General features: G+C 39.6%; 1 protein-coding gene across 1 annotated transcript; it reads left to right on the forward strand.

Moving 5' to 3' along the window:
• The first annotated feature begins 604 nt into the window (after positions 1-604).
• Positions 605-6,407, forward strand: LOC100447801 (zinc finger X-linked duplicated B). Its single transcript, XM_002831726.6, has one exon. It carries the CDS (start codon positions 1,005-1,007, stop codon positions 3,414-3,416), a length of 2,412 nt encoding a protein of 803 aa, XP_002831772.2. The 5' UTR covers positions 605-1,004; the 3' UTR covers positions 3,417-6,407.
• The last annotated feature ends 6,505 nt before the right edge of the window (positions 6,408-12,912 follow it).

The raw sequence follows: 12,912 nt of genomic DNA on the forward strand, positions 1-12,912 counted from the left end.
TGCCTTTTACTTGGCAGAATCCATTGGAGTGACTCAGGATTTAACCTAAACTCATTTAACTGAAACTCCTGCCCAGAGACCTCCATGTGCTGGAGAAGGCAGAGTAAACTGAGGAATGAATGCCCTCATTGTGCTGTGAGAGCGGACATGAAATTTATCATGGTACAACCGATGGTGAAAGGGCAAAAGTTGGTTTAGGTTGTGCACTGTATAGGGAGAAGCCAGGAGAAGGTTGGGTTTTTTCCAGATTTCAATGTAAATTGTTTCATTCTCCAGACTTTGAATTTCTAGGCTGAAGAGTGCTAACCTATTTTGGCCGCATCTCTCACTCATTCTAATCTCTGTATCAGCAAGACAAAATTTGAACTATGCGGCAAATTGTACCGAAGACTTTGCTCAAGATAATTGTGAATATGGAAGTTGTCCCGCGGGGAGGTGGGAAGGGGAAGCATATTTTCAGCAGAACTGCCAGCACTATGGTGGTTTAATGCTGACACAGAGACAGTTTATTCTCTTGGGAATTGTCTTTCTTCCATCAGTCCAGCCAGCCAGTCAGCCAGCAAATTTTAACACACAAAAAGTACGAAGCAACATATCTAACACTGGGAGGGGCTGGGGTGTTTATTTGGGTATATACAATGAGTCACGGATTAAAATTGCTTCCAGCGGATAGATACCTAGGTGTTCCACAGCATTACTGAACACGCTGTCGTCATTTCCCCATTACCTCAGAAGACCTCCTTAATTACTTACTTATATTAACTGTAGAACGTATTTATGCATACCAGGCTCTACCTCTGGGCTTTCTATTCTGTTCCAGAGACCCAGTACCAGAATATTTAAATCACTGTGGCGTTAAATACGTTTTAATATCTGATAGGGCCAGTTTCTGCGCATTGCACATTTTTTTTTCCCCTTTCAGGAACGTGTTCAGGCCCGCGGCAGGGGGCGGGATCGCGCCTCCTCCTCGGCTCTGGTTCCAGCCGAGCCTCTCGGACGCAGAGATGGAAATCCCGAAGCTGCTCCCGGCTTGCGGGACACTACAGGGCGGCGGCGGCATCCCCGCGGGTGGCGGCCGAGTCCACCGAGGCCCTGACCCGCCGGCTGGTCAGGTCCCCACGCGCCGCCTCCTGCTGGTCCGGGGCCCTCAAGATGGCGGGCCCGGGCGGCGGCGTGAGGAGGCCCGCACGGCATCACGGGGCCCTGGCCCAAGCCTGTTGGCGCCGAGGCCCGATCAACCTAGCGGCGGCGGCGGCGGCGGCGGCGGTGGCGACGACTTCTTCCTGGTGCTGCTTGACCCGGTGGGTGGCGACGTGGAGACCGCGGGCTCCGGTCAGGCCGCAGGGCCTGTGTTGAGGGAGGAGGCCGAGAAGGGCCCGGGGCTCCAGGGGGGCGAAAGCGGCGCGAATCCCGCGGGGCCCACTGCGCTAGGCCCCCGCTGCCTGTCCGCGGTTCCCACTCCGGCCCCGATCTCTGCCCCCGGCCCCGCCGCGGCCTTCGCGGGCACAGTCACTATCCACAACCAGGACCTGCTGTTGCGCTTTGAGAACGGCGTCCTCACCCTGGCCACGCCCCCACCACACGCCTGGGAGCCAGGGGCAGCTCCTGCCCAGCAGCCCGGGTGTCTGATCGCCCCGCAAGCTGGGTTCCCGCATGCCGCGCAGCCGGGTGACTGCCCAGAGCTGCCGCCAGACCTCCTGCTAGCCGAGCCGGCCGAACCCGCGCCAGCTCCGGCGCCTGAGGAGGAGGCGGAGGGCCCGGCCGCCGCCCTGGGCCCCCGCGGACCGCTGGGCTCCGGCCCAGGCGTGGTGCTGTACTTGTGCCCCGAGGCGCAGTGCGGGCAGACCTTCGCCAAGAAGCACCAGCTGAAGGTGCACCTGCTGACGCACAGCAGCAGCCAGGGCCAGAGGCCCTTCAAATGCCCCCTGGGTGGCTGTGGCTGGACCTTCACCACCTCTTACAAGCTCAAGAGGCACCTGCAGTCGCACGACAAACTTCGGCCCTTTGGTTGCCCGGCGGAGGGCTGTGGCAAGAGCTTCACCACCGTGTACAACCTCAAGGCGCACATGAAGGGCCATGAGCAGGAGAACTCATTCAAATGCGAGGTGTGCGAGGAGAGCTTCCCCACGCAGGCCAAACTCAGCGCCCACCAGCGCAGCCACTTCGAACCTGAGAGGCCTTACCAGTGCGCGTTTTCTGGCTGCAAGAAGACATTTATCACAGTGAGTGCTCTGTTTTCCCATAACCGCGCCCATTTCAGGGAACAGGAACTGTTTTCCTGCTCTTTTCCTGGCTGCAGCAAACAATATGACAAGGCTTGTAGGCTGAAAATTCACCTACGGAGTCACACCGGCGAGAGACCTTTCCTTTGTGACTTTGATGGCTGTGGTTGGAACTTCACCAGCATGTCCAAACTCTTAAGGCACAAAAGGAAGCACGACGATGACCGGAGGTTCATGTGCCCTGTGGAAGGCTGTGGGAAATCTTTCACGAGGGCCGAACATCTGAAAGGCCACAGCATTACCCACCTGGGCACAAAGCCTTTCGTGTGTCCTGTGGAAGGCTGCTGTGCCAGGTTCTCTGCTCGCAGTAGCCTCTACATTCACTCCAAGAAACACCTGCAGGATGTGGACACTTGGAAAAGCCGTTGCCCGATCTCCACTTGTAATAAACTCTTCACATCCAAGCACAGCATGAAGACGCACATGGTTAAAAGGCACAAGGTGGGCCAGGATCTCTTAGCTCAGCTAGAAGCAGCAAATTCTCTTACACCCAGCAGTGAACTTACCAGCCAGAGACAGAATGATCTCAGTGATGCAGAGATAGTGTCTCTCTTCTCTGATGTACCTGACAGTACTTCTGCTGCATTGCTGGACACAGCATTGGTGAACTCTGGAATCTTGACTATTGATGTGGCTTCTGTGAGCTCGACTCTGGCAGGGCACCTCCCTGCTAATAATAATAATTCCGTAGGGCAGGCTGTGGACCCTCCGGCCTTGATGGCCACCAGCGACCCTCCTCAAAGCCTGGATACCTCTCTCTTTTTCGGAACGGCGGCCACTGGTTTTCAGCAGAGCTCCTTAAATGTGGATGAGGTCTCAAGTGTAAGTGTGGGGCCATTGGGATCTCTGGGCTCTTTGGCCATGAAAAACTCCAGTCCAGAGCCTCAGGCTTTGACACCCAGCAGTAAGCTAACAGTGGACACAGATACTCTGACTCCTTCGAGCACCCTTTGTGAAAACAGTGTCTCAGAACTACTGACACCAACCAAAGCGGAGTGGAGCGTACATCCTGACTCTGACTTCTTTGGACAGGAGGGAGAAACCCAGTTTGGATTCCCCAATGCAGCAGGAAACCATGGTTCTCAGAAAGAAACAGATCTTATCACTGTGACTGGCAGCTCATTTTTGGTATGAACCAACTCTATTCATTCCTCATCATGTGGCTTACTTTTGTTACAGTCAATTTTGAGGATATTCTGGACTAAATATTTAAGTGCAGTCATTTCTTTTTGGTTTGCAAAAAGAGCACAGCCCTGGACTACAAGTTTGGAGATTTAAATTCTGATCTTGAGTTTGGAACTGACAAGTTGTGTGACCCTGAGCAAGTCAGTTAACCTATCTGAGCCTTAATTTCCTTATTTATGAATTGAGGTGGTTTGAATAGATTGCTTTTAAGGTCTTTCTGCTCTGTGATTCCTTGATAATACATTTCTTTCCTTGAAAAATATGAGGACGTTTTTCAGTGATGTGGCATGTGTTTTTTTTTTAACTGCCCCCCCACCCCTGACATGTTCTTTTTTTGGCAAACATACATAACGTTACATCATATTATGATGAACATCCATGTACTTTTCACCCAGCTTCAGCAATTATGAATCCATGAACAATCTTTTTTAACTTAGCCTCACTCACTCCCCATGTTCTAGTATTATTTTGTAACAAATAGCAGACATCTGATCATTTTATCCATAAATATCTTTATATATCTCTGAAAGCTATGGGATGACATGGAAAAAAATGATAATTCCATTATCACAAGTGATATTTACAGTAATTCTTTAATATCAGTAAATATCCAGTGAGGGTTCAAACTTCCAATTGCCTCATAAATGCTACTTTATTATTTTTAATTAGTAGAATCCCGTAAATCTAAGTGTCTTCTTAATCCGTATGTTTCCCCTTCATCTTTCTTTTTTTCCTTGCGATTTTGTTTATGAAATGAGGTTGTTTCACATGTAGCATTTGCCACAATTTAAGTTTTGCTAATTGCATCCCTATGGTAATGTTTGCTTTCCTCTATCCTCTGTTTCTTTAATTTGCTAGTTATGTCTAGAGACTTGATGAGATTGAAACATTGCTTTTGGCATGAATGTTTCATAGGTTATGTTGTGTTCATTTAGTAGGTGGCACATAATCTGTGGTTTTCTCTTTGTGGTATTAGCAGCTGCTGCAGATAAATGCATTAATTCGTGATGCTTCTGATATGATGAGTCATCTTTGTAGAGTTACTAATCATTAGCAAAGGAGGAAATGCTATGTGATAGAAATATTATTCAATGCCAAAATATTTTCTTAAATAGTCATAGAACTAACAAGAAAAAATAGCAAAAAAATGTGTTGGCTGTTCTCACTGTTTATCTTCCTAACTTCTTTTGATGATGGAAGGCAGTTTTGTGGAAATTGCCAGCGAGGACTTTGACATGAAACAGACCCAGGGCTAAATTTTGGCTCTGTGGTGTTGGATAAGTGGCCTTGAATAAATTAGTTATTAAGCTTCAGTTTTCTAGCTTTTAACTGATTATAGCAATGCACACACATACCTGACACACTGTTAAATTTTCTTCTCTTCCTGTTTCTTATGTTAAGGAAAGATACTCTGTGTTTTGGCATATTTTGGTGAATTTGTACCATTTTTATCCTCTCAGTCCTTCCTTTTATAAGACAATAATTGGAGTATTTTAATCTTATTCATGTGCAGATAAAAGAGCTTTATGAAGTTTAGGGTGAAGTAGGCAAGGGAATCTGTTTATTCCCTCTTCCCTCTACTGAATAATTTTCCCTCTAAGAATTGCTGCGGGTAATACCAGGAGTGGAGACATTGCCCACATGCCTAACAGCATATCTCTCCATTCGATCAATTTGTCACCATCTTTGCTCTGTTTTGAAAGTCAGGCTTCTCTGTGACTGTGAAGCCTGCTGTTCCCTGAAAATCTGATAATGGAGCAGTGGAGGTTTTTTTCTTTCTGTGCTCTGTAGATCTCATTGTTTGCACTTGTAATTTCCCAGAGTTGAAAGGAAAGATTGAACTGGAATATTGTGTAAACTATCTGTCTTACATTAGTGTAGCATTTTGCAATTTGGGGAACATCTTCACAGCTTGTGTCTCGTTGCTCAGAACAACCCTTTGAAGTAATTTTGGCAGTGTCTGTGTTACATTTCATGTAATTTAGCCAACTCCCATTCCAACTAGGCTTTGGCTAAATCTGACAATTTTATATATAGCTTAAAACAAAGAATATACATTCTTTTCACCCCTCCCAGTCTACCCATCCAGCCTTCATGATTCATTCCTGTGTCAAGGTTAGTCGCTGTTTTCCATTTGAATTGGTTTCTTTTATGGTCAGTTTACTTTCTTCCCTCTCCCCTCCCTTTCCTGCACATTCCCATCCTTGCCATGCCTTTCTGTCCTCTTTTATAATGGATATATCTTTTTCCTGCCATTATCCCTCAGACATTCTCCTCATGGCACATTTTCTTCAAATGCTAACATTTACTGAGTGTACATTGGAGTTCTGTGCATACAGGAAGAAGTTATTTTCTGAGCTTAGATAATACTATGTGTATATGTGATTAAAATGATGAAGATTATTTTCTATACCCTTCAAATTAGAAGTGGATTTCTGTTTCATTACTTCCATTTTAAAAGTTTTTGCCAGAGAGTTTTGCTAATACTCTCTTATTTGCTCTAGTGTACTAGTCCAGTAGTGTTTGCATGTGGATGTCTGTGGATGACAGTTATTGTAGCACTTTGGCAGTGCACTAAAATTTTGCCACTATGAAATGTTTCTGTATTGTGTGTGTGTGTGTGTGTGTGTTGAAATACGCACACAGCCACACACACATATATATTAAAAGTGGTTGTATTCATTTAGTGAAAAACAAAAAGTAGATGTACTTTTGTAAATCAGATAAATGCTTGGAATTTGATTGTGTCTACCGAATCAACAGTTTTCCCTCTTTGCTCTGGAAATATTTGTACTCATATAGCATATTTCAAAAATGTTGTCATTCATTAAGGCCTCTTGAATAGACCACTATTTTTTGTGTCTGGCAGATGAGTATGTCAAGGATTGAGATGAACACATAAGTCTTGGAAATTAAATAAATTTATAAACATAAAGATAATTTAATGCTGTGACTTCATTTTTTAAATTCTTTAAACCAACTTTCTCCCAATAAAAAATTATAAACTATATCTTTTCCTACTTACTCATGGAATTTTCAAAGGACAAATGTTACGTTCTCAAAGGGAACAGCTTTTGTCCATGGGCTCACAAAGTTTCACTGAACAAATTTGTTCAAATGATTTCTCTTTCAACATCATTTTCTAGCAAAATCATGGAGAACAGCTTTACACTTTCAAGGTAATAGGTATAATTCTGTTGGTGGTGACAAGCTGCACTTAACTAGTCTGAAAAAAAGTTGCCATCACTCCTTTTAAATAATGGTACTTGTTTTAATTTCATCCTGTTTCCTTTCTGCTTCTCTTCAGGCATTGACTTATTAAAACTTCTCGTCAATTGAAAACACAGTTACATAATGGCTTGAAAAGAATTGTTTCTAGGGGCTCCATTGATCATGTTGGTCATAAGCTAAAAATACACTGACATTTGTATTTTTTACCAATTAGTATAATTAATATAACAAAATGCTTGAGTAGTAGTTGAGAAACATGGATAGACTATGAAGTTTGTCTCTGTGACCTACATTGTTCATGTTCATATCCAGGAAACATAAAAGAAAGCAATTTGTAAGCTGGAGATTATACTGTATATATTCCAAATTAACAAATATTTACTCAGTGTCATTGTGAAGATTACACCATAACATATTGAGGGGTCTGTGAGAGGAGTACTATATGACCCTGACCTTTAAAGAGATTGCCGTTGATGGGAGGAGATAGAAAAATAATATATTAAACTACTGAAGTACAAGAACGGAAAAATGTTTACTTTGGCACCAAATGAAAATGATTAAGAGGTAAAAAAAAAAAAAAAAGTAAGAATAATGAGACATTTATTCTGGACACAGAGAAGAGCCAGCAAATATGTTTTAATAGAGGAGTCAGACAATGAAAATTATGTTTTAGAAAAGTTAATGTTATGCAAGTGTGCAATGTGGATTAGATGGGAAAGACCAGAATAGGAAAATCAGTGAGAAAGCTTTTGCAGCAATCAAGGTGTGATATGAAGGATGAAGCCAGTACTAGGATAGTGTCAGTGGAGAGGTATTGGAAATATTTTCACATATTTCCAGTATTTGAAGACATATTTCAAATATCAGATAATTTCAAATATCTCTTCAAATACTGAAGAGAAGAGGGAATATTACTTAGTACCTCATTGGGGAGTTGGGGGAAGAAAGGAGGGATGGAGGGAGGGAGGGAGAGAGAGAGAGAGAGAATCATCATAGAAACCAAGAATGGTAACTCAGGTTTCCTTGGGGACTGTACTAATCATATTTTTACTAACAGAATGAGGGAAGTAAGGAAGAGTTCTTTCTGAGAATCAGTGTATAAAGATGGTGTATTTAGTTAAACAATAATTGTTAAAGCATTGTTATCCTGCATGAAGATACATTATAACATGGATACATTGTGGTTTATCCACTTTCTAGAAGACAGCAACAGGCTACTTTTTTTTTTTTTTTTTTTTTGGCAGGGGTTCGTTTAGGCATTCTCAGAACTTCCTACACAGTTAACGATCCTCTTACCTCCTTTTCAATTACGAGAGACCTCCCCAGCTTGTCTTGAATTATCCAGATGTGCATTGGCCAATATGGTAGCTACTAGTCATATGTGCCTATTCAGCACTTGAAATGTGTCTAGTGCAACCGAGGAACTGAATTCTTAATTTAATTTAAATTTAAGTTTTAAAACTGAAGCAGTGTAAACATTTTTGTGTTAGACAAAACTATTGTTTTGGCAGGACTAAATTTCACTTTAGCCATTGAAAATTTAGTATCCAAATTGAGATGTGCTATGAAAGTAAAATATAAACCTTAATACAAAAAGTTTTCAGAGGCTTAATACAAAAAAATTAAATATCTGATTAGTATTTTAATATTGATTACATGTTAAATAATGTTTTCAATAGATTCGGTCAAAGAAAATATTCAAATTAATTTTTATCAGTTTCTTCTTACTTTTTTAATGTGGCTACTAAAAAAATCTGAAATAAAGGCAGGACACAGTGGTTCATGCCTGTAATCTCAACACATTAGGAGGCCAAGGCGGAAGGATCATTGTGACCAGGAATTTGAGGCTTCAGTGAGCTATGATCCCACCGCTGCACTCCAGCCTGGGTGACAGAGTGAGACCCTATCTCTTTAAAAAAGAAGAAAAGTAAAGAAAATTTAAAATTAAACATATGGCTCTTTTAAAAAATAAAATTACATATAAGCTCTCATTATATTTCTATTGGACAATGCCAATCTGGATATTACATCACTTCCTGAGACTACTCTGTATGAAAATGAGCTATGCCTTCTGTGCTGTATACTAACTGATTATGTTTGGGGTATAATAGTCTGTTATAAAGGACTGTACCATAATTTCAGGAATTCAGTATTTTGTCATGAATTTCAGCAGTTCACTATGAAAGTAGAAGTGAGTTTTATGTCTCAGTTGGAGCTGGGAAGAGTAAGATGGTGAAAAGTCCAATATTCCTGGATCTGTGTGAGATTGCCTCATTGAGGCATCTTACTCGTAATCTCTTCTGTCACTAAAGAGAATCATGAGCCAAGTGATAGCGTGAGAACCCCTACAACAGTCTTTCCATTTTGTAGTTTCCCTGTCCACTAAAAGGGAGAACTCTAGAAGGAATGGAACAAAAATAAAGGGTAAAACATTAAAGGAGTGTAAATAACTCTCCAGGAATTACACTGTATTTGATGGTGAATTTGATAGGAGTCCCACATTGTCACCTAGGATAATTTATCCCTCTTGTTAATTGCTGACATTTAAAGACATATAGAACTCTTTTAACTTTTCATTTTTCTAAAGACAATATCCTAATTCGGTATTTTAAAACAAAGCACACAGATACCTAACAGCACCAACAATTTCTGAATCCCTGAAGACTATCCATTCTATTTGTTTACTAAGCTATCAATCAGCACTTATGTATTGAGTACCTAATATATGAGGTATTGTAAATTATTACACCTAAAGTATAACTCATTAATCCATTCCAAATTTTTTTGAGTATCAATTATGTAACAGGTATTGTCTTTATGTTTAAAGATATGATCTATATGGGAAACTATTAAAACCAGTGTATAACAGAGCTTTAAGAGGTACATTATAGGTTTACCAGAATAAGAAGTACCATTTTCTGTAAGTGAGCATAAATTTTGATGATGGGAAACCAATATACACAATATCATGAAATATTGTATTTCATCAGAAACTAAAATTTTGTTTAAAGTATAAGTATCGCAACAAAAGTATTCTAAGCTAAAACTTTGACAGATTTCTGAGAAGTAGATTTGATAAACTATAGCAAAATATGAAAATCAATTATGAAATAGACTTTGTTTTTTATTTATTTTTAGATTGCAACTTTTGGCTTGATGAATCTTATACCTATAAGCGATCCTGGGGATTGTGTACTTATCTCCCTCATTTTATGAATGAGGAAAGGTATTAAGCCTACACTTTGTGTGTAAATTTCTTTTCTTCTTATTATAAGACATAATTGCAAAATTTAATTCTGTGGAAAAATAATGACATTATTTTGAAGATAAATGTATTATATTGACACACTAGGTGGAAGGAATGAACTAGTAATTAATTTCATGTAACATTTGGGACTGAAAGTTAGAGTTAAATATGGAGGAACCTAAAAGTTCACCCCAGGGGGTTCTGGTAAACAAGTAAGTGTTTTGATTTCTGGTAAAAAATAGTAGCTTAATATTTTTGAAAATTAGGGAAAATTCTGTTTCAAAATAGCAAAATAAAGCTTTCTTTAATGCTAAGAATTTTTTAATCTTCAAGATGTAAAACACTCACAAAGGGTAAAAAACAAACATTTTCCTTATAGCATAATAGCAAAAGAAAGTGATTTATTTTAAACAAGACTAACCTCTCTCTTCTGTTTACAGTACAGCATAGAAGCTAGCTTCAGAATTTTCTCTCTTCAAAAGACAGGAGGAAACTGTCCACTTGTCTGCTTAGAAATTTTCCAGAACAGAGAACCCTAGTGAAGGAGCAGCAGCAGTTCATCCCAAGCTAGTTTCAACTTTAGTGCTGCCTTAGTGAGTCCTTTCCTGTCCAAAGTGCCAACATTAGCTAGTTAACACCAACTACGGTCAACTTTTAGTACTTGCTATGTGTAAGAAAATTGAGCATTTTCTCCGTCAATTCACATATGATTGTGGGCTTCCTGTTGCTAATTATTAATTATCTCATTATAATTTTAACAATAATCAGTTGGCATGTCTTATGATAATAATTACACTTTAATATTTTATCTTCATTTAAAAATTGTTTTGACTAAATAAAATTTTGCTTGAGATAGGGGTACATTTTTCTACACTATTTGAATGTCTCAATCATTTCTGTATTTTGGAAGCAATACAATTTAGAGCTCTGTTAACATTTATTTAAATAAATGTTTAGAATTACAGCCTTGGAATGCTGGCTACTTTGAAAATGGAGAAAGGCAAGCATCCCCCACGTTCATAGATCAGTGATAAAGTCCCTGGAAAAAATTTGGCGAGTGAGACATTAAGTAGGTCTTAGAGTTAAGATCAGATTCACAAGAAAAAGCTATTTGATTCTGTTGTTTAAAAGTATTCATTTATATTTATCAAGTTTGCTGCTGAGTATAATCTTATATATCATGTAAACTTATAGAAGCCTATTTTTAAAACTCCGTTTAAAGTATTATGTCATTAATTGGTACTTTAAAAAATAGGCTGATATTATATTTTATTTTTACAAAGGGCATCTGATAGCATTTAGACTTTGAAATTTGAATACAAAATATATACAGTCCTTAAATATAACGTTTCATAATATTTGTAAGGTAGTTCTGACTATGATTCATAATAGATTCTTTTGCAACAACAACAAAAATATTTTACAAAGGTAAAATGTTACGTGCATCCACAGCCAACATTACATTTACTTTCCACTCATATATTCATAATAAGACAATAGTAAAAAGCATTGAGAATTATTCTCAAAGATAGAAAACAGGATATACCATGGCTAAAAAGCATAAGGATTTTACAATAGAGCCACATACTTTTTACTTTCTCGAAAGCCTTTGATCAACAGCATCTGGAAACAATGATGAGAGGCACGTGTTCAGTATTCTCCAGTATTTTCCAATTATACTGAGCAATATAAAGACATCAAATAAACATTATTGCAATATTTAATGATTGTCTGATACAAACTACATGAAGAATCATTGAGGGTACATAATACCCAGTGAAGAGAGAAATTTCCCTAATTGACATCCTGCATATGAAATGTCAAAAGTGGTCAAATTAAATGTTATTTTATTTGACACTGAGAGATGGTGCTTTCCACAAAGAAATACTCTTTAAAGGAGTTTTCTTTTCCACTTACAGTGAATATTTGATTCAGATAATGAAAATCGCTAATTCACTCTCTTAAAATTTCTACCTGTCCTCTTTATTGTTGTTACTATTATTTGTTGGGAAAGGCAGTCTCATGTCTGCAGTTTTTGGTTCCCACTTAGCCACATATTTATGGACCTTGGGCCTGGAACACTCCCTAACCAAGAGACAAAATGCTCACATGACTGTGCTGGACATACCACCTTGTGCAAGAGTATCTTTCCCTGGTGCAAGCTAAATGCGTGCCTATATTTCTGCTTAACCATGTGGGTTACACGGCACCTGGCAAACCCCACTGCCATGCCTTGCCTCCCTAGGGAAGGGTTAGGATCCTTTCTCTGCAGCAGGAGAGGGGTACGCCATAGGCAAATTTCCCTGTTGGCTGCCAAAAGAAATCATCTAGCCACAGGAAATCAATGCACACTATTGAAGCTTATCATGCTCTCTTTATATAGTAAAGCTTTGCTCCATCCATTTCTTAACTGTGTTGTGGGGTTTTTTGGTGACTCCAATACCCAGATGCAGTGGGCAGAAGGGTTTGGAGTCCTCCCCTGGAATTGGTAACTGGTGCATGGTATTCTGCTTGATATTATTATTATTTGTAATAATTTCCATCTGAACTCATTTCCTCAATGTTGTGAGATTTATTCATGTTCATTGAGTGTAGCAGTTCATTCATTTGAATTTCTCTATAGAATCACATGATATTCATTCACATGTCAATGAGTATTTGCATTGTTTCTTGATTTTGGCTGCAACAGGTAACACTATTCTTCTGTATATATTTTAGTGCATTTTCATATGGATTTCTATGGGTCAATACCTAGAAGAATGGAAAGGTTATATAGTAGCATGTGTAATGGTTCCACTTGCTCCATGTCTTTTCCAAAATTGGCATTTTCATCTTTTCAATTTTAGCCATTACTATTGGTTATCTAATAGTATTTCATTGTAGTTTTAAATGTACATTTCTATGATTACTAATGGGCTTGAGAATCTTTTCATGTTTATTGGCTATTTGGATATCTTATTTTGGAAG

The sequence above is a fragment of the Pongo abelii genome, chromosome X (genome assembly GCF_028885655.2).
Source record: "Pongo abelii isolate AG06213 chromosome X, NHGRI_mPonAbe1-v2.0_pri, whole genome shotgun sequence".
Taxonomy (NCBI): domain Eukaryota; kingdom Metazoa; phylum Chordata; class Mammalia; order Primates; family Hominidae; genus Pongo; species Pongo abelii.

Excerpts from the sequence above, each read along its gene's own strand:
- LOC100447801 (XM_002831726.6), top strand. The coding sequence starts at position 1,005 with ATGGAAATCCCGAAGCTGCTCCCGGCTTGCGGGACACTACAGGGCGGC.